The following is a 26,275-nucleotide window of genomic DNA, read 5'->3' on the forward strand; positions in this document are numbered from 1 at the left end:
GTAAATTCTGAGGATCAGATGAAAGTTTTTTTCTTCCCCACCCCCCCCCCTTTTTTTTTTTTTTTTTAAATAAAAACAGTCAAAAGGAGAAGATAGAACAGACAGACCATCTGCAATGTAACCACATAAAAGACCCCTGGGCAAATCCAAACCCATTAGCAGAAGTGCTTGACAAATCTGCCAAAGAGCCAGATGCTGCTTATGGAGAAGTCTCTTTGCCTACTTGTCATCTGGATCCTCTGACTTCTGTTCCCAGAGGAGGACAGCGATGACTGGTGCTCAGACTAAGCTGTGTGTGGAGAGAGCTGAGGCACAGAGCCACCCTCTGATAAGACAACCTTAACATAAAGAGAGGAGACCCAGTCTGAAATATTAAAACAGCTTTAACACGCATGTGTGTAGTGTGTGAAAGATGCAGACTGTTAGAAAACAGAAAACAAACTTGCAATCAGTTTGTTTGTATGTGGCCTCTTTTTTATGTGGATTTTTTTGGTTCATTCTATTCATGTTTCCTACTCATCAGTATCTAGTAGGATTGGAAAGAGGTGATTTTTGACATGTTAAATACTGGCACAGCATACTAACAGCACTCATGGTGCTAGTTAAATGCCTACTGAGTACATGGACAGACTGATGTTATTTAAAATGTGTCAGAACAGGTTGTGAAATATCTAGACAAGAACTTACACTTAAAAATACTGAGGAAAAAAAGTGGTTCATTTAAAAGGTAACCAGTACCAACCTCAGAATAGGGGATTTAGATCTAAATGGTCAGGTTTTTTAATGTCTGCATTCTTCTAGGAAGCTATTCAACTAGATTTGAAGTGCAAAGTAGGTGGAACCAAATACTTTTACTATTCAGATTCACCAATGGTAAAATATATTTGGAGTATCCAGGAGGTCAAAGAAGCTGGAACAGAGTCTGAATTAGTTCTCCTGTGTACTGCTGTAATGTGATACGACAGAGCAAAAAATAGACCAAGGGAGAAAGAAAGAAACAGAGCTCCTTCTCATTGTGATTACATGTGCTGCACTTGAAGAACCAACACTGTCATATTATGGCTCAAAATCCAGTTTACTTTTAGACTAAGGCTCTAAGAAACTACTGGATTATTTAAAAACACTTGCAGGTATAATCTTAGATTATCTTCTTTTACTCAAAACCGGTATTTAACCTATCCCAGGACATTCTTGAAGGTTCAAAAATACTAAATTCTGATTGCTATATAAATTAATACAGAAATTCATGCACTCCTTTTCCCTCTCTTTGAAATTCAGGAAGACTAGATGTACCAAAAGTACCATGAAGTAGCAGATCAACAGATTCAGTATAAACTAGTCAAAATGGGGGTGGGTGTATAGTGAGGAAGAACAGAGAAAGGGAACTATAACAAATGCTCATCTTTTAAAGGTCAATCACTTGGACCTTGCCCACCTGCTCTGCAGAGCAGCAATATACTCACCCCACACAGAAATTACTTTCAGCCAGCCCGGTGGCTGTCGGACTGACATCTTGGAACTTCTGGCAATCCAAGGGCACTTTGCAGCGAGCTAACCAATGCTGGCAGGTCTCTAATGCAGCATGAAGAACGGATGTAAAAAAGCACTTAAATACTATCTGTCTATGAAACTGGTTATAGCTCAGGCTGTATGATGGACTACTAGTGCCCACACCATGATCTGACAGAATCAAGCTGTGTCACATGCAGGTGGGAAGGACAGTGGTCCCGTTACCCACACTGGTATCTGATCTGTCCAAAACAGATGAGTAACAACCAAGTGCATGCTAAACCCCTGGGATGGCTTCGAAAGTCCTGCTCCCTCCATACACCTGCAGCTCCAGCTAGAGAAGGTGGAGGGGGGAGAGCGACAATAGCCTTGCAAATGGACTCAAAATCATCTCTAACTGCTGCCATCTGCATATATGTCATATTGTGCCACTTGTTTATCTAGTAGTAAAGGCAGTAGAACATACAGTCACCATTTCTACCTGGTGTAAGAATAGCTGCTGTAGCTGCCCAAGTTATGCTGTGCAACAGCACCCACAAATAAAAGGGACGATAAAAGGATGGGAGATACCAATGGAAGAACTGCACCACACACTGCTGTACCTGTCCTCCGAACAAGTTGTTCTGAAATGCTGACTAGTTGATTATTTCAATGTGCTTTCAAGAATCTTTGATTGTAACATTCATATTGAATTGTCTGTGTACATTTTTCCTTATAGCCTGTTATTTCTGGTTTTAGTTATTGCTATGAGCAAGTTGTTTTCAGGGTGCCTCATATATTAAATTTTGGAAACTTTTGTTGTGTTCTTTTCAGTTCTTCAGTAGTCTTTTCTCTGGTTTTAGTTGTTGGGCTTTTCTTGGTACTGAACTGCTATTAATACCTATTTATTGACACAGCTCCAGAGCTTCAATTTTGCAAGCTTCTCACAGACTTTATGAAGTGCACTGAACAAGCACGTAGGCTGATGGGCACTCACTACCCCATTGCCTATGATGGCAGAATATACGTAATAGTAGTTCAGCATATGTGAGGGTGGTTTCATGGCTGGGGGCTGGTAAGTAACTTGCACTCTTGAGCAGGCTCAAAAATCACAAGGCACTTTGGAAGTCACATTTATGTCAAAACTATTGATTATATAAATATATGGAATGGTTCCTGTCCTCCTCACAATTAACCATAAACATTCACATAACAAAAATGACTTTCTCTGAAGAAGGACATGTGGAAGAAAGAACGATGAGTAGAGTTTAAAACAGAGATGAGTACACAGCAATCCTGGGAGTTATCATCTTTGTTCATATAATAGTAGTAGGTAAGCTAGTAATTCCTCAAGACAGTGGAAAATTTCACAGATCAGTCTGCGATACCAGAAGGGACTAAATTTATGTGTGCTGGTTACAGTATATCCTGGTTCAAATACCCACTCCAAGAAATATGTAATACCTGCACCAAGTGGAATGGCTTTCAAAACAGCCGAATGCTTAGGCCATTTACTTAAGACATTTAAGACAGAAGGCCTACATACAGTGAATAAATATATAAAATATCAACTGCTTTTTAATGCATATATTTTTGCATTTGTTGAGTGAAAAGTAGGAAAAAATACGCAGTCATGAAATATTGTAAGAGTAGGTGGTTCAAGACATTATCAATAGGATTTTGACCATTTTCAAAATACACCTAAGCCAAGAGGAATGATAGCACGTTTCTAAGGGGTCAGCAAATAAAATAAATCCTTTAAATTTAAATTACTACATTCCAGCATGCACTTGCATAGTATTTTGCGTTATCTACTCTATCTCATAAATAGGACATATTCCTACCAACAAATAACAATGAACTCAGAACTGTTAGCATAGCATTTTTCTCTCTTTCTCAGAGACCTTTATCACATTTTCATATATATTAGACTTTTTCTATTTTAAAAATAGGTTTTAAATCATTAGTGGTGGTTGGTTCTGGCATTCCAGTAGCACAAATCCATACTGGAAAGCTCTTATCTTTCATAGGATGTGACGTTAGACAAAAAGACTCTTAAGAATAACCCCAAAATGTCCAAATTACTTCTACTAACACTTCTGTTAAAAACTGTTCAAAAATTCTTGGGTTTTGTTGCTTTCATTTATTCCAAAGTCTGACCCACCATTGATTCAGGTTAATGGAAGTCTTAACACTGACATGATCTGGCTTGGGATCACACAGAGAAATCATTACTAATGTAACACAAAATATGTTATGCCTGATTTTAACAAAAAAACAGGAATTTGTAACAGACCTGAAATATAAAAAATACATTAATTTTATTGTTAAAGCCACAGGGAACTGTTAATATAAACCATTCAAATACTTCCCTCTGATGTCATCAGTTACCATGTGTTTGCACTCTAAATAGATTATTGTAATTTCCGTAAACATATCATATATATTTTTAGAACTCTTTGGGGGCTTGATCCAGAGCCAACAAAAACCAACAGGCAGACAGTGACCAGCTTCAATAGACCTCGGGTAATCAGAAGACTGAATTTCTAAAGTTAACGAATGAGAACGTGAGTGTACAGCAAGCAGAGAGATACCACGCAGACTTCTCTAAAAATAGGAAAGACTTGCACTGCCTGAAAACTACACGCCTGAAAATACAATGTACATAGCAAGGCAACATACTCCTTCTAGTACCTGTCATGCAATTGTCATGGATGCTGTATGTCATTCAGTTACATGTATCTGCATAGTCATCTCACTAACAATGTTGTTTTGATTGACTCCAACTGCCTAAGTGGCATGCAGACTAAATACATGCACCAAACCTTTAATAAGTAACAGATTTGTATAAAACATTCTCTTGACTGCAAGCTAAGCCTCTGTGTCCCAGAATGTAGCCTTTATGAAAAATCTTATTCCACAACATAGTTATTTTAAAATTGGAAAATTGTGATACCTTTTTTTGCCAGCCACTGTCTTGACTGAGAAGTCTGGGCTTGACCCTGCCAAGCATTTCTCTTAGGTGCAGTGTTTACAACTGTAGCGGCCTCACTGACATGAACGCTATATTCTGACAGATATACTATCCCTCCTGTTGACTGGATTTTTTCTTCCAGTTCCTAAAATTACTTGTGGTAATCTCTGAATTTCAACTTTATTTATCCTGTCTTTTCATAGCAAATTTCTGTTGCTGTATCTGTTCCTTTTTATAGTTTGCCCCAAACCCAAGAAATACTAGCAGCTAGTCACAAAATGTTTTTTTCCTAGCTAAAGAGTAATCTTATTTTTGTATGTATTCACTTTTGGAACTGAACAGTTTTGCAGAAAAGCAGAATCTGTAAAATCAAAATAAATGCTTTCATTGCCTTTGCTCACATTGTATATCTAGATGGTCTTCTTGTAATAAATCAGCATTACAACAGGTGATTGCTGGTGGAATCTGCATGGCTGCTCAGGAGAAGAGGGATACAGTAAACTGTCTTCACAGTCAATAGAAGATCAGATAAGTGGCATCTCAGAAGTGCCTACCTAACACATCTACTTCAAAGCGAGATGAATCTCACCTTCAGAGTCTAAATGAGAGTCCTCTCAAGATCTCATTTCCTCAAATGAAGCCCATTTATCATGTCATTATAATCTACAGATTATTCAGTGTGAGCTACAGTGGAGCTATGCTACTCCTGACTCAAAAAAGCATTTAAATTACCCTTTAGCCAAGATAAGCTACATATGGTTCACAGACAACAAACCCTTACCTTCTAAAAAAACTTTTAACACATGGATGAGAAGAAAATGAGGGAGCGTCATGTGGCTAGACAGCACACATGAAAGCTTGGTGGTCTGAGTTTGCCCATTCTTACTACACAGCCAGTACTATTTACTTTTTTCTATTATAATTGCTTCAACTTTAATGACGATTTTCATAGCTATTGCTGGCTTTTCTTGCTCAGCAGCTCAATCATATAGCTCCTCTTCACCATATAACATTTAAACATTTGTTGTTCATCTCTTGAACTGCAAATGAATGGGAAGGTACTGTTGGTCTCACTCTCCTAGGAACCAGTATGCAGAGGGCCAACTGTGTTCAAACAGTCATGGGAAAGGCACGACAGCTTCACCTCGGAATCTGTCAGATGCCTGCAAAACCTGGATTTGGGTTGAGGAGTTACAATGTTAGATCTGGTAAATATGAACATTTACATGGTATTAAAATAAAGCCAATACCTGACTGAAAGTATCAACCATCATCATCCTGAGATAAGACTGTGAAGGTCTTGTTAGGGCAATTAGTCAGTGAAAGAGAAATCTCAGATGTATTTTACACAGTCCAAACTGCTGGGAATGAAACACTTGATGATCTGGTTGTGCAGACTATGATGCAGAAGATACATGTTATTGTCCTTTTCATTTTTGTTAAATATACCGAGGGCCATGGAAACACTGTTCAGTAATGCACTCATGTAGTATTAGCATAGCTCACAGACAGTAAATATAGTAAACATCATATTCACAACAGTGCCCTCAAATTGCAGAGGAAACATTGGTCATGTGAACTGACTGTGAAAACTGTGGTAGCTCTCACTGGCATTCAGTAGCATCTATTTACTTATGAATACATTAAAGACAGTAGTTGTCTCTGGACATGTACATGCACTCTATATCCTGACCAATGAAAAACTATGGTATCAAAATGAGACCAGTGAGAAAATATGATAGCCTATTTCTCATTCAGAAGTTTTAAGAGAGACTCTTAAGATGAAGAAACAGAAACAGGAATTCATATCTTTTAAATCTTACTATGTGGTGCACTTTTAAGCAGTGTGGGTGTGGAAGGACAGAACAGCAAACATCTGATGAACAGCTGCAATCGATGCTAAGAGCCTCACTGAAACCCGTATTAAATTGAAATATTGGAGACCTTTTTTAAACACATGAAAAAGCCCCTCTGTGCTTTTTTGGACAGCCTGTGTATTTGGCAACTGTGTCTGTACGTATGATTCAATATTTACCAGTGATCACCATCAGTGAATTTGCAGTTCAGTAATACCTAAGAACAAACTTTGACTAGCTGGTGCTAATGCAATAGCTATAATGCCTCTGATTATACTCTTCTTACAGCATCTGACAAAGTTTTAAAAGGGAAAATTTGCTTAAGAGTGGCTTCTTTTCCCATTCTTTTGCTTTTAAAAATTAAGAAAAAAAAGTATATAAAGGAAAAGACAAGTCAGGAAGAATGGATATAGCAGGAGATATTGGATCCACAGGTTTGTAGTAAAAATTACGCAGCAAGAATGGAGGGCTTCTTACTCCATAGGGCTTACGTTTAACTTACCGATACTAAGATTCATTGCCCTTCTGTGAATACACAAGTAACGTCTTTTTGACAGCACTACATATATTCATAAGTTAATTTATCAGCTAACTTTCATTCCAAGCTTACAAAACTACCACTCAAAATTTTCAGGCTTTCCTTTATTTTCCCATAGATATCATCTTGACAATATAAAGATCATGGTTTAAAGAGGGAAAGTATATGAAATACATGGCCATTTTCCATTACCCTTCCACGAAAAAAAGTGTCTCAAATGTGAGAAAAATCTCCTCATTCTTCTGCAGACTCTTCTATCCTCTCCTCTTTTCCAGAGGGTAAAAAAGCATGGACTTTGAGGAAGCAGCAGAAAATCCTGCTAAATTTCTATTTGCATGGAATTCCTCTCCTTCCTCTAATTTGTCCCGTCCCTATTTCATTTAATAGCCCAGAAAACCCAGTATTTGTTGTGAGCTCTCAATTCCTGATGTGACTTTGGTCTTACAGTGAAATCTCTGGCAAGCATGGTGTGAAGGGAAGGAGAATTTGATGGTAGCAGAGATGTGTTCATCAAGCAGTCTGTTGTCTCAAAGAAAGATGCCGCCCTGGGATGTGCGGCCAAACTGAACGTGCTATAGCTGAGTGTGAGCAGGAGTTGGTGTTTATCATTTTACCAGACTTCAGAATCACACATATTCTAGTGTTTAACTCATTTCCACAGCAAAGTCTTGTGGTATGAGACTATAAGTGTTTCTTACAAGTTTCAAGGCAAAAAAATGCTCTCTTATTAGAATTAAAATGGCTCATTTGATTAACTATGCAAAATGACTCTTGTTAATAGAAGTGAACAAGTTAGCTTTCATGCACTGCACTCAAATTCAGCTATTCTTCTATGACATTAATGTAGGAGCTGTTCAGCATACTCTGGATTGGTACCATTTTAACTTATACCCATCACATAAGAAAATTAAGAGCAATATATGTTTATAAGCTCTGAACACAGGAACTTCTCTTCCTAAACTCAGTAGTGAATGTGATACAGGGACAGCATGCTGGAGTTGTGACCCATGCACATTACTCCCTTCTCATGCAGACCTGTAGTATGACTGTTGGCAAGTGCCAGCCATATACTGCATCTGTCTTACACACCAATGGCACCAAAAGCTGTTAAGCATTTTGCATGACTGGATGGCTATCCAGACTTGCAGGGTGAATTTGATTTTTACTACAAAATTGTGATGAAAGAATGTCATAGTATAGATACAGCCACAATACCACCATGATTAGGTATAATACCACCAGTTAGGTATAATGTCTAAAGATTTGGGGATAAAAGGAAGTATTCACAACCAGTTCATAGGGATTTGGCAAAATAACTCCCAATAAACTTTAACAGAATTTGTAAGACAAAGTCATTTGTGAATCAAAATTTGTGACAGAGATACTGAAGTCATGCATGTTTCCTTTTGTGTTTACAACCTGCCCATCCACCACCACTTCAACTCTTAACTGCAGTTCCCTCTCCATCTGTGCAGTTTACATGTCTGTCTAGATAACAACCATTTTCTAGAAATAAATGCAGCAAGGTTGATTTTACTGCATGTGTAGCTGGGTACTTCTGGAAACCATTTTTTGATATGCTGCATAGGTTAGTAAATTCCCTTAAAAAAATTTACTAGTCACATCTGCAGTCTGAATGTTTCTTTCTAAAAGACAAACCAAGGCCAAGCAAGACAAAGAATCTGCTGATACACACATGTCACTCCAAAAATTCTCCTGACAAAGTTCCCACACCCAATTTAATTACTTCCCTACTGTAAAAACACTTTCCATCTGCATTTATTGTAATAGTTTCAAATCCAAAACCAACAGACTATAAAGCTAGCTAAATAAATGAATGATATTGGCCTTAGGTCCCAAGCCAGGAGCTATTCTGTAAGGCTGTGTGTCTCCAGCATTCATTTTTATGCTGATGTTTCATTTTATGTGCAATGTTTTCACTTAAGCCTTGTTTAGAGAAGAATTACCTTGCTCCAGGCTTTAAAGTTTTATGTGCCGCGCGGTGCCCTCTAGTGCCGCTCCAGCCAAAGGTCTGTCAGAGATTCCCCTGCAAGACCAAAGTCGCATCGCGTATCGAGATTTGACCAAAAATATCCCACTTCAGGTTGTATACACAGCATTGCACATGCTCAGGCCAGGAACATTAATTCCAACTGTGTCTGATACATCCTCAAACTGGGGCCGTGGAGCTCAAAATAAAAAAGCATTTTTGTTTGAAAATGCACCTTAAAAAAATAAGAGATGAAAACTACCAGATTTAGCCTCCAGATTGACTATTTGTAAAATGGGGTCCCTTCATCCTATGTACTTGGGAGGAAAAAAGTATCCTGTTCTTCAGACTTGATACGAAGAATTTAACTACAGCTCATAAGATATTGCCTGATGTGCAGAGGTAATAACAGTATACTGTATTCTGGGTCCTTGGGTTTGTTGGAATATCATACTCTGATGAAACTATATCAGACTATGGACTTCTTTGTAATTTTTAAAGACCTGAGATATAACAGTCTCATTTGGACAAGCAAGACACTTAAAACTATGCACCTGCACAAGTATTTTGCTAAATTGGGATTCTCCATGCCATCAAAGTACTTGGAAAGAGCTTGACTTTTATAATAAATTTTAATCTAAAGCAGCAGCACAGCAAATACATTTTTTATTTAGAAGTTATTAAACAAGGACTGAAGGGCAAAACACACCTCCACTGAAGTCCAGGGCAAAACTGCTATTGACTACACTGGAAGCATATTTGGACATTGAATTTAGTATTCCCTTACATTCATTCAGTTCTTACCAAACTAAATTAAAGGATGTATTAATAACTGACATGAGCCCATCAAATAAATTCAGATGATGCACAGCACAGTTCAAGCCACAGACATCATACTGGCCTTGGGTATTGCAGGTGACCCCCAGGGGATTCTGCAGCAACAGTGGCACAAAGACATAGTTAAGGATGGGACTGGGGGGTAAACCTTGAATTACTTTGCTTTTCTGAGTTTTAATCACAATGTTAGTGTGACATCAGGTTTGTTTTGTGGCTCTCCCTTCACAATGAAAGCTTCTGAGTTTTTGTGAAACTGAAATAGGTCTTCTAAACAGAAGCAAGACAAAGAAGGACAAAAAGCACTGCAAACCATCAAAAATTTAAGAAAATCATCCACTGTAGCTCAACAGCATACTAACCAACATGAAGATGCATGCTTAATGGCACATCTAAAACAGTTACGACTTCACCTGCTCAAAATTATCCATACACACATAGACATGTGCAAAACATGGAAATGAAATCCATTTCCTTTTTCCCATGTAAATGAAATTAGAAAAGACTATGTTTGGAAAGTTTCTTTTCAAGGAATGTATGGCCTCCTTCCAAATTATGAACACAGTGTTACATTTTTCATAGGTGAAAATTAAGAAGTTTTGTTAAAGGTGAATTTTCCCAAATAAAGACTGAATTGCCCACACTGAAAATAAACCACCTTATCAATAAACTTCAAGGCTCAGGTATGCAGAAAAGGGATAAACAAAGAAAGTGAGATTTGATTACCCAGGTTTCCCTACACTATTTAATAGCTTGTTTTTTTCAAATTGAGGATGACAATTCAGTGTTATGGCACCACCTGAACTCAGGCGGTGGCCCTCATCTTTCATCGGGAAAATGGAAAAAACCCTTCCAGAGTGAAAACCGCTAAAATTGATCCAACCATTTGTTCTTTGCAAAACACGTCTCCGTGCCCGCAGCACGGCTCCGCCTCGCGCCCCGAGGTACCGTACCTGGGATTCTGCGGCTCTGAACCATCTGACTCCGTACACGGTTTCTTTACCTGCAAAAGCAAATGAGTGCCAGTTACTCTCACTTGAAACACAACTTCCTCGCTCACGGTTCACGCACTTACAGTGCTTAAAGTGGATCCAGCTCTGCTCACCATGATCTCTATAAAATACTTCCCGCATTTTACAGCAGCAGTATGCAGTACTAAACAGTGTGTTTCATTATTATCCCATGAACAGCTGCCAACTGCACTTCCCCAGGCTCCATTAGTATGTAAAATGTTCGGGTAAAATAGCTTGGGAGTAGTCTAACTAGGAACAAAGAAAGCAAAGAACCAGGTTCCCCACTTTGAAATGAGAAAGCCATACTGTTCTCAGCTCGGTAAAGAAATGTTTTCCCAATTGATACTGCTTCTGTTTCCTGCTAAAGCTCACAATAATAAACACCAGATTCTGGGGCAAAGAACAGTGTTAGCTAAATAATTCATATGTTAATTTTCATTTTGTGAATCTGATAACTGTATGTTAACTGTATTTCCCAACTGCATCAATGGACACATACACCATTTTCACTCATATTTGCAATATATAATTACATAAAAGGTATTTGAACTTCTAATCTATTCTTCGCAATACATTGCTGTAGACTAATTAAAGGTGAAAAAATCCATCACTGTCGAATAAAAATAGAAAACTGTTTTCCTGCAGACTAGGTATCTCCTTGGGATCTTCACAATTTCCCACAAAAATTTAATTGTACCTTCTGGTGATCTAAATTTCTTGTACTTTCAGGAGAGAAAAAAAACATTTTGCTCACTTGTGTGCTAATTCAGAATCTAGGGCTGTGTGGGAAGTTTCAAAACTCCATTTTTAAAGTCACCTAGAAACACCATAATCACTCTGACTCACTTGATGTGACTGACACAATATAAAGAACATTCCCATTACAACCAGCAAGTATTCAACAACAATCTCAGGAATACCTTGCATCAAGAGGTTCTTCTATATATTTTTGCTACTTTAAAACCATTTCAGAGAAACGAAATTGTGACTGTGACTCACTTCTATTGAAGTCATTGGCAAAATACTCCCCAACTCCAGCAGTAAAAGGATTAGGTTAACGCTAAGTATTTCCCCTACACACCCCAACAGAATGCCATGCAACATCACTCCATAGATGTCTGAGTACAAGTGTTGTTCTATATAAGGTCATTTTTATTCTTCATTTGTGTTCTAGATACTGAAAAAAACAATATGGTTTCATACATGGTTATTCATAGAAATCAGTTTTTAGTAGCAATAATGAAAATTTTCCCATGATGATAACTTAAAACTGTCTTTATTATTGTAACAGGTGTCATCCAAAACATTAAAGTAGCAAACACAAAGGATCTTCTACTTATGATTGGTTTTTACTACAAAATTTTTTCAACCTATGCAGTTTTTCAGTTTCATCACCGCTGATTTCCTCCTCTCCGATTGTTTCTTCACTGTTTCCACTGTGCTACTCCGTGGACTTGGTAGTCGCAGTGTGCCACAGAGAGATGTGATGGTGCAGCAGCTCAGCATGAGACACAGTGAAGGCTCACGTGAACCCAAAACTCACAGGCGTGATTTCATAAACACTCAGATGCAAACATCATTGCTATAGTTTTATGTTGACTAAATTGTTATTAAAATAATGTTAAATCTGAAATACAGTAAAGTATTTGAGATATAAGCACGTGATCAAGTACCAAAAAAATGCCCACAGTGGGCATTAATTTACAAACCAGAGAAATACTAATTCAAATTAGTGAACTGAGTGTCAACATCACAGGCAAATTTTCAAAAAATAAATGCACAATCATTCAAAGACACTGATATTGAAACAGCCATTCCCTGAGAGGAAGTGTGTACTTTCGGAAGCAGATTATCTCAACCAAGTTACAGAGGGACTTGGCCAGAAAAAGAATCTTTTGATTTTACATATAAAATGTAATCTAAAATAATTAAAATATAATGCATTTTCAACAACAAAATATAAAATATAAAAATATGAAATATAATAATGTAATTTAAATTAATTAAAAATATAAATGCATCTAATTTATTTAAATTCTAGTAAGGCTCATTTTCTTTGTCCCTTTAGCATATACTCATTTCCAGGCTAATTTTTCTGTCTCTATGCTGTTAAATTTACTGGCACTTATATATTCCTTTCCAATTCTTTTGCTATTTGTGTGGTTACCACCAGTAGCACTGTCTGTCACATTTGTGCTGGGACACAGATCTCACTCCCCAGGTCAGGAAAGGTCAACCACTGACTTTAACCAGTTGCTGGAGAGTCTGACAGTCACCCAGCACATCCCAACACCCTGATTTTGCAAAGTGATGGCAGGTCCTGTGGTGGGCAATTACCACAGAAGCCCAAAGATAATTCAAACACACACTAACATTATTTGTGAGCACTTTTAACATACACAATTTCCTGGGCAGGGATGAGAAGTGCTTCTCCTCCCGGTTAAGCAATAGCTGGCTACTCACAGATGAGTTGTCCTACCCCTGCTCACACTACTACTGCATCTTGCTTTGACCAACATTAAGAAGTAATTGAAATGGCTGAAAGATTATGATCTACCTGTGTGGTGAACATAAAGAAAAAAAACAACCTGAAAAATTGTGGTATGCCTTACAATGGAGTAGCAGAAAAGCCACAGACTAACTGCATCAAAAAGATTTTTGGGGGAAAAAAAAAAAAAAAGAAAAAAAAAAAAGGTGAGCATTTTGTATTCAAGAGCATTGTAATTAAACCAAAATATTTTAAAAAATAAGAATATTTCAGGTTTTCAGCTTGGTATATAGATGATGCAGTTTGTCTATGAACATTCTCTGAGGAAATGTGCAGAACAAGCACATGGTATAGACTTGTCTTTTCCTCTGAGACTAAATGTAAACTTCACTGTGTAACTTTAGGGTCCTTTTTTGAGAGAAAACATTTAATAAATAAAAATGTTATTTCTTAAAGGAGCAACAGGCATGTGATTTTTCTTTCAAGTGGCCATATGGAATGAACTCCATTTCTCTTCAAGGCTACTCAAGTAGCAAAACACATTTTGTTATTCATAAAATTATACCACCCTTGAAGGTGAACAGAAAATCACTGTGAAAACTTTCGATCAAAGACTAAATATGGTTTCCTTTGTCTTCAGCTGCACTGTTTTTCCTCTTAATCTGCCTTGCTGACTGTTTTCAAAATAATTAATTTTCACTAACACCACATTTATTTACATTTTCATGTGTTAAATGCTATAAAAAGAACCTTTTTCTTTACTCCTGTTCTGTTTTCCTTTTTTTTTTTTTTTCCCCCTCTGTTTACACAGGTTTTCTCACCATTTCAGTTATATGCATGTTGAGAATCATTCACAAGAGTGGTAAGATACCAGTTTCAGTTAGGTTTGAATTTTGTCAAACCGCTGAAATCTCCTACCCTGGCTGCCCACTACAAAATGTTTGAAATGTTTCAGCTAAAAATCTTTCGATCCGAATTTTTGAGAAAACATGCTGTTGCGTTCATATTTTAAAATGAACACAAAAGTCTCACCCGTGTGCTGCTGAGTAGCTTTAGTGCCTGCAAGTTTGAAGGCAGAATCCCCAAACTGGAAGTGAAGGGAGTCCAAGGTGTACTGGTACCCAGAAATCTTCACCTGTGTGAAATGGTTCTTCAGTTTATAAGCTTCTAAAAGCCCTGTTTTCACACTATTAGTGGACTCCTGTTGTAGTCTGGCACTTGAATTTTTTAAGACCCTACCTGCATTGATTACTCTCCATCTCAAAGCTGAGATGGTGCTGAGTGAGATTTAGGATTACTTCTCCTGAGTGCTGGGAGCCTCCGTGACATCAGGAGAGGGACTGACACTAGCAAAACTGTGCCCCTTTGCTTTGTCAGTCCCACCTCCCACTGCGCAAGTACCCAAGCAATACCCTGAAACAGAAAAACCCTGTGGACTAAATACAGATAGGAACAGACGAGAAATAGGGACAGGGAGAGGGAACCAAAATCGGGGGACAAAAGAAGAATGGGATCTGCAGGGGGCAAAGTTAGAGGTGAGCAGAAGCCAGGTGAAAAAAACGTGGCAGAGGTAGGGATGGGGTGCAGACAGTGGAAGAGTACTGGGACAGCACAGCACAGTTTGCTCTCTAATTAATTTGGGATTAAGACCACAAACACAAGCCTGAGCATTCATCAGGTATCTGTGAAACTCAGTAGTAACTTCTTTAGTGACCAGTCTGCCCAGAGTAATAGGCTAGTTCTGCTACACCAGCTGCACTGCAGACCTAATTAATGATCCAAGATGGGAAACTATACTTTGAACTTAGAAGGTGGTGTATAAATGTTACGTTTATCCAGAAAAATGAAGGTCTAACATGACTTAGATTGGGGAAAAAATAGTCAACATTTTACACAATTTCTGCCTTGGTTCATCAGATTACAAATATGAACACTGTTATAAGTGTTTGATACTATGAGGGCACTGTGAAAAAGAGATACACTTATCAAGCACTGAAGAACTTTGATTAAGCTATATGAGAAATATTTACATGTTGAAAGATTTTATATTAAGTATGGACTTTGGATGACTCATGTTTAACAAATATAGACTGAGAAACATAAAAAGAGAAATCTAACTACACATTCACTGAAAAAAGGAGACATCCCCTGGAAAGCTTAGTATGTCATGTAATAAGATCTGCACCACAATGCATAAGAGACTGGATTTCCACAGGCCATATTAATTCTGGCATTTCCTTGCTTCTGATGTTTTCCTTTGCAACATTAACATCCTTTTAACATGATTTTATTGGACCTCATTACACTAGATGTTAAACCATGAACCAGTCCTGCTCTATGAGGTGTTCTCGCACACACACTCATGGTATTAAACTCATAATGCAACACAGGTGAGAAATCCCTTCTAACACTTACAATAAGCACAGCTGAAAAATCCTGCAACATCAGCGGTAACTTATTCTGGCAATGAATCTGCTGAGCTCCCTCATCTACTGCATCAAAGAGGGCCTTGAGCATCCCTCCCAAATTGGTAGGCATGCAAGGGGGCTGAGTAGAGCCTGCGATGCTTTGGGTCTGGAGGAAGCAGCTCTGCATGGTGGAGCTACAGAAGCTCTAGCATCAAGAAGACAAGAATGAAGAGGGAAAATACTCTTTGCAGATCTGAAGACATCTCAAAGTACATCTATGTGCTTGCTAGGCCTGTGCTAACGCAGCTTTTTATTGGGCTGGAGTGCGGGCAGAGCAAGTGCACTTCTACTGCCTGGATACTTCCCTACAGCAAATTATCTTGGTGAAAGCTCACCAACTTCTACTCACTGTCCAGGGCAAGGGACCATGTCTGCGGAATGGCCCCAGGGAGGATGGGGCATTCAGGGGAACAGTTTGATGGAAATATATGAGAAGAGTATGACTCAGGGTGTCTGTGACACTGCTATGAGAATGAATAGTAAAGGAAAGTAACTTCTTCTTCTAATATTTTTAGATGCTAACTTTGGCACTGTTTACATATAGCTTTATAACCATCTTGACAATGAAATCCTTAGCACAGAGACCGTCTGTACAATATCTAGCATAACAAAGACTTCCTTTGCTACCACAACACCCTTCATTGCTATCATGACATTTTCTTGACCTACAAAAACAGTGCAAGGGCTAGCTTAAAGATACATTGCTGGGATTTAGTAACAAATTATAGCCCCTCTAAACATGTCTATTGTTATATTTTCTTAAAATATACAAATTTATTGAGAAAGAAGCAGCTTTTTGATGGATAAAGTCAACTAATGCTATAGCTATGTATGTCTTGTGAAGACAAAATTTCACTGAAGCTTCTGAAAAAAACAGAAATGCTGAAGATGCCTAGAGAAAGATCTGAAAAGAATTCTAAATAACACCAAATTCTCAACTGATTTTTTCACAGTAAATCACCCTTATGCTACACTGCTATAGGTCTCATAAGGGTTTCAGGGACTTAAGCTTAATAATGATAAAATTATATAACATAAATATATATAGTTATATGAAAATATAATATGAAATGAAATGAACGTGTATGAAAATGTAATACTATATAGTTACTCACCATCAAGTTTTAAGTAGGTTTCTGAGTTAAAAATCCAAACACTGATGCTACTGTTGAGTAAAGGACCTTGAAGCAATAGAAAATTGATTTTTCTCCCTGATTTTTCACAGTGCAGATGCTATATATAGTTGTATTTTAACTGAATAACATCCTGAAGTAAATTTATCGTATCTCAGCAAATCTGAAAGTAGCTCTGATCACAATGGAAGAATGAAGAAAACCGTGTTATATGAACCAACTTAATTTCAAGAAGAAATCAACAGGAATTCACTAGAGCCAATTTAATTGACTATTATTATTTTCTTAAATTGAAGGCTATATGAGCTAGTCCTCAGTGAAAACCAATTTTCAGCTCATCACCTAAACTAGGTTTAGCTATTCAGTAGTGTCTTCAATTTTCTTATGGAATGATGGATGAAATTGTTATGCCATCAACTAAAATGGACAACTCTAATCAAAACAGATTGAGTTTTGAATATGTTGAACATTTTTTTTTTTACATATAAATGCAAGTAAAGTGCAAATGTAACAGTAGACAAGACTTCACATTTAAAGACACCAGATACATTTCCATGTCTTTAAGAGGTGAGAGGATTAAGAACACTGTGGATACTCTGTGGGAGCATGTAGCACAGCTGAGGGGTAAGAGGAAGGGATGGGAACAGGGGTAACCGTTGCTGTTACACCATTGCTTCTTTCTATTTCCCATACAAACCTTTCCCAAGACAGATATGGTCATTGCAAAATGCATCACTGCTGTGCTCCCGTCTTCCCTCACCTCTCCCCAGACTAATAGAGTAGCAACGCTGGCCTGCAACACTCTGTGGTGTACATCTAACTTGCAATAAAAAATAATCCGGAGCGGATACATCTAGCATCAAATACCTTCAGTTTAGGCATCTACATCTATCTAGGTCAGTCACCCTAGGGCTGCTTTACATCTAACAGAAAGATACAGATGTACTTCATCTGACCTAGAGTAAGTGTCTATTTCAGACAGAGATTAATTATGCCAACCAATAACGGTTGCTGCTCTCCACTGACTGTGAAAGTAGGTAGCAGGGACAACATTATGGAAATGGAAGGGTGCTGCCAGACAGTGAGGGAGTGCCCACTGTCCCAACACAGCTTGTGTGCCTCATTATGTCTTCCATGAAATCCTCTTTGTCTGCAACACTGACTACAGCAATGAAGAGAGATGGCTCCTGCTAAAGTTTCATGCTTTAGAGCCTCAGTTTCTTTGAACCAGAACTCTAATAATTTTAAGAAGAAGCTATCACTTACAAAGCATATACTAATCTGCTAAATGCTTCCACTTTTTGAGATGACTTCATCACTGCCACAACGTTTTAGATTTTCCATATAAACCTCTGCAGAGAATAGTGTAGAGGCAACTTTGACAGGAACCAGACTACAGACAGGCCAAGAGGCTGCAAAGCAACGCTGTATTTTCCCTAGATCTTATTTCACCAAGCTGGAATGATGAGTATCGACACACTAGAGCCCTTGCTGGTACATAGAAAGTCTTTTTCATACTTACAGGGAGACCACAATGATTGTTTCTTTCAGGAACACTGGAGTCATCATTGACAAAAGCCTTTGTGCTACTTAAATCTGAAAGATTTATTCAGTAAAAAACTGTGTTTCTATTGAAAAAACTTTACAGAAGGAGGTCTCAATAAGGTGTATTTATGGCATAGATTGATAAAATCTAATACAATCTTAACTCCACATTTTTCTCATTTATAGGCTATCTTTGGGCCAAAAATTTCCTTCTTTGGTACTTTCTTCCTAGTGGAAGCACTTCCTACATGTTTGTTTTTGCAACCTGATTAATGGGTTCACTCAGTTCAGAGCTCTAAGCTTCTTTCAAGTCTTTTATACCTGCAAACATTTTAAAAACACATTTTAAATTGCCTTTGGCTCAAGTGCACTTCAAAAAATATCAGAGGGCGTGACAGTCAAGTAATAATTTAAGCAAATGCAACCTGTAAAGTACTGTCTTCTACATGCTGAAATGCATTTATACATTCACTGTGGGAAAAACTGGCATTTTTTTTTCTTTTTGTTTGTTTGTGTTAGATGAAAGAAGGAAATATGCCTTCCCTTAACTGGTGGGTCAGGCAGGGCAAATGCCACACCACAATAGCACTTTTTGTTTCAGCATGGGTTACTTAATAGCTCAGAGCTCACAGAACACTTTCCCTGCCCTGCTGGGAGGATGGGCCATGAGGCTGGCTCCCTTCCCAGAAAGAAAAGAAAGAAAAAAAGGAAAGAAAAGAAAGGAAAGGAAGAAAAGAAAGGAAAGGAAGAAAAGAAAGGAAAGGAAGAAAAGAAAGGAAAGGAAGAAAAGAAAGGAAAGGAAGAAAAGAAAGGAAAGGAAGAAAAGAAAGGAAAGGAAGAAAAGAAAGGAAAGGAAGAAAAGAAAGGAAAGGAAGAAAAGAAAGGAAGAAAAGAAAGAAATGAAGAAAGAAAAAAAGGAAAGAAAAGAAAGGAAAGGAGGAAAAGAAAGGAAAGGAAGAAAAGAAAGAAAGGAAGAAAAAGAAAGGAAGAAAAGAAAGAAAGGAAGGAAGAAAGAAAAAAAGGAAAGAAAAGAAAGGAAAGGAAGAGAAGAAAGGAAAGGAAGAAAGAAATAAAGGAAGAAAGAAGAATAGGAAATAAAAGAAAGAAAGAAAAGGAAGGGAGGAGGGGAGGGAGGGAGTGAGGGAGGGAGGGAGGGAGGGATATTAAAGCAGTAGCACTGGAAATCTATCATTCTTTCCCTCACATCCCTTTTTTTTTTTCCTTTTTTTAAAAACAAACAAACAAACAAACAAACAAAACACCATTCCCACATCCCCACCCTCGAAGAAAAAAAAGAAACCCCACAATACTGAAGACAAGCCTGTGGCCTTTTTTTGCCCTTTCAAATCAGCAGTATGTGTCAGTGCAGCTGAATATGCAAGTATATCCTTAGTGCCTCCTGGGTATCTCCAAACTGGAAACCAGCTAGAAGCTGCTGTTCTTAATCTAGACATGGAAAACTGCTTCCCGTTTTTACTCCAGTTATGGTCCCATGATCTCCCTCAGATTTTTATGATCACACAATTTTTGTTAGTTGTAAGTTTTGGGGTTTTAAATCCCAGCATTCCCAGACATCATTGCTCTCTTTTCAGGAGATAAACATACTGAGATGCAGGAAAAGAATCACGCTGTGCAATGCTTTCTAGATTTAACCTTGATTCCTCAGCTTCACAGACATATCATAAGAAAACTAGGTGTATCAAACTGCTTTGGAGTTATCATTTAATATTCAAAGGAATAGCAAGTCATGTCCTGTTATACGCATACAATTCAGTGCCCCCTCAGAAAACGTGAACTTATTTTCTTTCCTCCCTCTTTTCAAAACTAACCAGAGCCAACAAATGCAAAGGAAAAAAAAGTAAACTTTGAAGCTGAAATTTAAAGCAATGAAAGTCAGGAAGTTCAAAAGTTAATGTTCCTATGGCTGTGTTAACTTGGCCATGTTGCAAATACATCATGCAAATACTTCAAGCTATTTTGTTAAAGGCATATAGTACTGTGCCATAAAGCATAATAAAACATGCTGTGTTCTTTTCATGTGGAAACCATCTTGTATGAGCAACAGTGCAGTGTATTTCTGCTGCTAATGCCGATTCCTCTACCACCAGTCAAGTATTCTCTGCCACAAGGTGCTTCTCTGTTCTGAAGATGCTGGTGTCCCATTGGGATCTAGCTCCCCCTTGGCTCACCCAAGAGCTTATATACTGACCCGCCCAGTAACAAAGGCCAACTTCTCTCCTGAGTCTTTTGCGTCACCTGAAAATAAACTCCTTCCCCTTTAAGATCGAAGATCACTTGTCACAGCTTTTCCACCCCTCACTTAGAGGAAATTTAAACAAATGGCCTTGTTGATCATCTCTCCCTGTTCTTCCCTATCCTGGTTTCTACCTAGGATCATACTGATAACCAAGTGCAGTAAACAACATGATCACACATCCATCAAATACTCATCCTCAGCACAGATGATGAAACACATATATGTAAAATATTCTGGTTTAGCAGAGAAGTCCCTTTTCTCTCTCTGTACTCTTCTGTTTGTGTTCTGTATTTTTAATATCCATATTGCTATGTGCTAAGGTTAAAGGAGATCAGCCACCAAAAATGTGACTTACTCTTGGTCAACAATCTTGTCTTCCTATGAAAGAACTATATTTAAAAATTTCAGGAAATGTCATTTAGTGGAAAAGAAAGACAGATCTAATGTGTTCACAATACCCTGACTTGATGTGAGCTCAGTACTAATTAGTTTTCAAGCACCAACATCCTCATGAAAGTCTGGCTCATTTAAGAACGAATGAATACCTGACTCTTACCATGGTCTGACATAATAGGATGGAATAGTTTGGGTATATTAAAAGCACTGTATGTGGATTCAGCTATACGACAGCTTGGTTAATTGACGATTTGAAGAAAGTTCCTAGGCTGGGATGTGAATTATTCACGACCACACGGTAGAGAAGCTCTTCCGAGTGTAGCCACTCTTTCACCAGTACCACTTTTACTCTTGCTCAGATACACTTTCAGCCAACTTTTCTTCACTGTCTGTCTTATCCCAAGCCCACATAGTTATAGCTATACAAGCCAGATGTAATGGTAGGAAAACAGTGTATTATCTGCAGTGTCTGACATCACAATCCGTGTGTGACCTGTCTAGCATGTGCATGTCCTACAGAATCACAAGAAGTGTTGGCTCTTGTAGAAAGGAAAAAAGGAGAAAAACTAGTGATGTACTGCAGCTTTTCATTACCTTTTTTAGTGAGTATCTATTAAGAAAAACTCATCATTTCTGTGTCTTCTGGATCCTTATTCATCTCTCAGGACAGACAACTGTATTCAGAGGACCGTGTCATATGGGACAGAGAATACTAGAAAGATGAGAAAATGTAACTGACTGTTACTCACAGATCAAAAACTATCATCTGACTTCTTTAGTAAAGCAATTCAGTTCCACATCCTGACTGGAATTCAGACTGTACATGGTCTAAAATGTCAGCTTCAATTGAATGATCTTTCAACTGATCATTGGGCAGTTTTGCTGTGATGGGGCTCAGGAAAGGGGAGTCCTGACTGTAGTTGCAGGCAAGGATCGCGCCAGACTTCTTCAGCTCCAGTTGAACTCCAGCATGTTTGATAGAAAAAAGGAAAATTCCTGCTCTAAATGTTGTGAGGACAATTTTGCCCTTTCAAATAAATAATCAATAGTTGTTGATTATAAGCAGTTGTTCACTGTTCTTCTTCACAACCTGAAAAGGCAGGAGTACCTCCATGTCGAGTACATGTACTGAAACCTGGGAATGCAAGCAGGGTGTTTGTGACTAACTGCAACAACTGCAGAAAATGACCCAGTCCTGCCAAGGTTTGCAAGGGCTTACACTGGTGCCTTCACCTTGGTTCAACAGCAGCAAGGGTAACAGCAACAGCTAACTGAGGCTATGTTCTATTAAATGCTTTAGCAAAAGGCATTGCCTGAGCTAAAGAATTGTCAAACTTGGGACAAGCCTACAAAGACTTAAGCTTAAGTCTAAACAGGAACATGGTGGTTAGGCCCGTTATCTTCAATTAAACGATTCAGAATAAAGAAGGTAAGTATGTGAATATGCTTTTGTAGGATGGGAGACTCAATTAATGCCAAAAAGCAACAGGTGGATGAAGCAAGAAGACAGGTTGGAGGGAGGATGAACAAGGTAATATGAGCAGGTAATATGAACACGATTTTAGCTCAGCACCTGCCTACCCATTATCAGCTGGCAGAGTCCTGTAGGCATTGTGGAAGATGGGAATTAGATGAAGACCACATGAAAACAGTATTAAAATAAAATTAAAAAACACAAACAAACAAACAAAACCCCCTGTCCTGCTATTCCATGGTAGTTTTTCTCATTGTAGTAGGTCAAATATATTAATACATAAATATCTAACTTTTCAACAGATAATATCTATGAATCTGAACATGAACAAATAATTCAGTCCATGAAAATAAAGCTGAAGTCATCAGCTAATTGTACAATACTAATATTTTTTGTACAATGTGCTGAGGCTATTCCAATTAAAACCACCTACTTGAAATGTATACAAATGACTACGCTACAAATTAGAAACAAAAGTGTGTTTAAAACTGGAAAAAAAAGAGGTGGTAATAAGCATTTGCACATCACATTCACCTTGAAAATTACCAAGTAAATCGCCTGTGCATTTACAGTGAACAGCTGTCCTTTTTCTTCAGTTGCATACATTTCTGTTCTTCCTCATTACTGAAGCTAATTTGTTTAGCATTGTAGCAATAATTTCTAGCAGCTGTTGTAACATTAATAAACCACACCAGATAACCAAAAAAACTTTGGCAACCTACTTCTATTAGTATAAGGATGCAAAAAATTCTTTGTAGCTCAAACTACTTGCTGGTCAAAATAAAATAATCAGTTCTTTATGGCCCATATGTTGTCTAACTCGTGAAAAAATAAGTTGTTAGAGGAAAGATAAAATGACCCACAGTGTTGCAGTATAAAATCTCACAACAAGTGGATGTAATCTAAAGACCTATTCACATGCATTTGTATCATCATGCAACCAAATTTAGTTCATTTCTGGTTAGTTTAGTTTTCAGTGCTTCTAAGCTGCTAAGTGCTTCAATGCTGCTACGAAATAAGTCTTTTATTTTTAAAGGGTAGAAAAAAAAGAATAATAATATATCAGAGGCAAAATACAGATAAAATACTTTTTAAAAAGTACACAAGACAATATAATACATGTAATCTACACATAGTTACTAGAGGTAAAATCCTATTTAGTGAGACTACTTTTTACATACGTAATTTAGTTATTCAAATAGTAATTAACAGGTAAACACCAGGATCGTTTACAACATAATATTCATTAAAAATCTGATTAAATATCATAGTGCTAAAATGTGATTCAGGGAAATTAATCATAAAAGGATAAATGATTAATTTTATCTATACACAGGGATACCATGTATGTTTGCTTGTATATTAGTAACAACAACCACAATTAGAAAGCACACTAAAAATATTCACCATTCTTTTTTTCATTTGCTTTATGCTATACATCTTAACAATAGCCAGAATAGCGGTATCTACAGTATAAAATAAGTAAATTAATCTCAAACCATCATCTAATAATGTATTTTTCAGCATTACTCAATGGGGACAACATCAGAAGTAGCATAGCTCTTAAAACGCCACAAGAAAGAACCACTTGATAGATCATATTTCAGCTCACTCATAAGCCACTTTTGCCTCTCTTTTCAGGTTTGAAAATTTCACTGGTTTATACTAGTATACTATTTTAGCTTATCCAAATAATTTTTCAGATTTTTCATTAATACTTCTATATTGAAATACATAATTTTAAGATATTTTAAAGTATATTTTACTTTTAAAAATGTTCTATAAACAAAATAGTTGAACTAGCTCTCCAGAAGCAATTAATTAACTGGTTGTGGGTTTTTTTTCAAATTCATACCATTTTGTTTATATTTGCAGTCGTCCAGTAAATTCTTTAACCAACGGGCAATTACTTGGAATAAGGAGTTCTTCCAGTTTATTTTGGATGGTTTCATACACACATCTCAAACATTAAATAAAAAAACCTCTTCAGTTTATGGAAACTTAACAACCAAGACTGTCTAAACTCTGAAAGCATTCAAAACAAAATTAAAAAGAGACAGCTTCATAGTGAAGGATGAATTTCATATAGCAAGGTCAATGGTTAGAAGTAACAATAAAGTATATTGCAATGCATCTGCAGTACTTTCTCCCACGAGAGCCTGCGCATTTCCCCCTATTTCAGACCAACAAGCAAGTGTCCTTTGTCTCTGGCTTTAACATGCCAAGTCTCCTGCATCTTTCGACCCCCCTCCCTTCTCTCCTGTCTCCCCAACCTGATCCTGGAATGTTTTGGCCACGAGGTTAAGAAAGATTCCCCCATTTATCACAACCTGCCAAGCACAACAGGGTCACAGTCCCAGCCCCAGTCCTACCGCTTAACTAATCCAGCCTCAGCACAGGCATGAAACTTCAAAGATTTTTTGCCACAGGCAAAAATTAGTCCTTATTTGCTTTAAAATCCAAGTATCAATCAAGTTAAACTGTGCTTCAGTGGAGCTAGCATTTTGAACGTTCAGAGCAACGTGTACATTTGGTTCTTAGCTGTGACTCTTAATTGAATGCAGGGCTCACCTGCAATAGTGCTACAAATACTTTAAGTACAGCAAAAATTTAATTATGAGATAATTCATTTTATCCAGGAGAAAACCCTTGTCAAAAAGAACTGTTCAAACATGCACGCAAACACACATGAATATATTTTGTGTATGTGCGCCAATAAATATATATAATACCTACAGAATCACTGTTTATGTGAAATCACTTCAGATTATTTTACCCTCCAAAGGTTTTATTACCAGTTATACCAGATGATCAGCCACAGTTACATAATTGTAAAGATCAGTTAACAACTTTTAAATATTCCTGAAATGAATTTTGAAGAACAATTACAGATTTACTGTGAGAACAGACACAGAACTTTGCTTCAATATTTAGGAAGCAAATCTTCAATTAACTCTAGCTAAACTAATACCTAAACTCTGCTATTCTGATATACTGTCTACCATTTTCTGTTCAATCCAATGCGAACACTAGAATAGCTACGCTTTTTACATCAATCCAGGTTCTTCGATATGTATTTTTAACTCCATTCTTCTGGGGCTAAAATGGGATGAATTTTAAAACCAGCTTTAAAAAAAATCTTCACAATTTTTTCAGATCTTTACTTATAACTGAATACCATTTACTCATATTAATTGAGGGCAATGATTAAATATTGCATAGAGAGGTAAACCACATAGATATTCTATTTCCTGTTAAGCTATGATAAAAATGTTTATTTTTAATTTTTTTTCCAGTAGTATAATTGAAAATAGTTTATAAAATAAAATACAAAAAGTAAGTAGCATATTAACCAGAGCATTAGATCTACAAACTGCTCACATACCTTTTATACATAAACGTAATACAGCATGCTCTTCTTTTATTTAAAAATACTGAAATGATATATCATGTCAAAATTTTAATCCCTTGTAAAGAACATTTACTAAGTAAATTTTACAATGTAACGTTTAAAACTGAATAAAGGGCTACTTATTTCCTATATTCTCTCAAAGTAAATGTAACTCCAATAAAGTTCAAGGATAGCTACCTGCAAAGAAAACAACAGAAAACAAAAGAACAAAAAGGTACGTAAGCATGCGAATGAACCAGATAGTATGCAGTAGGGTTTTTCACTTGCTTCCTCTATTTTACAATATACTCAGGCATTTTATCAAACCACAATCTGTTTAAGTTTAGAAAATAAGCTCAACTTTTTCTGTAACAGATGAAATAGCTTTCCTACACGCACACTCTAACATGCATATACATGCTTGCACGAT

The 26,275-nt window shown here is 37.2% G+C and overlaps 1 protein-coding gene across 15 annotated transcripts in view; it reads right to left on the reverse strand.

Annotated features, from left to right (window-relative positions):
* The window catches only part of EYA4 (EYA transcriptional coactivator and phosphatase 4), a 155,034-nt gene that overhangs the window by 65,857 nt on the left and 62,902 nt on the right, over positions 1–26,275 (reverse strand). For 13 of the 15 annotated variants that reach the window (XM_032983230.2, XM_032983232.2, XM_042796153.1 and 10 more), the window contains one exon: positions 10,634–10,683. In XM_032983230.2, the coding sequence (XP_032839121.1) occupies positions 10,634–10,683 (50 nt within the window). Of the gene's footprint in view, positions 1–8,823; positions 8,904–10,633; positions 10,684–26,275 lie in introns of all 15 variants that reach the window. The other 2 variants (XM_032983243.2, XM_032983242.2) reach the window with 1 other exon arrangement.

The sequence above is a fragment of the Tyto alba genome, unplaced genomic scaffold (assembly GCF_018691265.1).
Source record: "Tyto alba isolate M040663 unplaced genomic scaffold, T.alba_DEE_v4.0 Super-Scaffold_22, whole genome shotgun sequence".
In the NCBI taxonomy this organism is placed as follows: domain Eukaryota; kingdom Metazoa; phylum Chordata; class Aves; order Strigiformes; family Tytonidae; genus Tyto; species Tyto alba.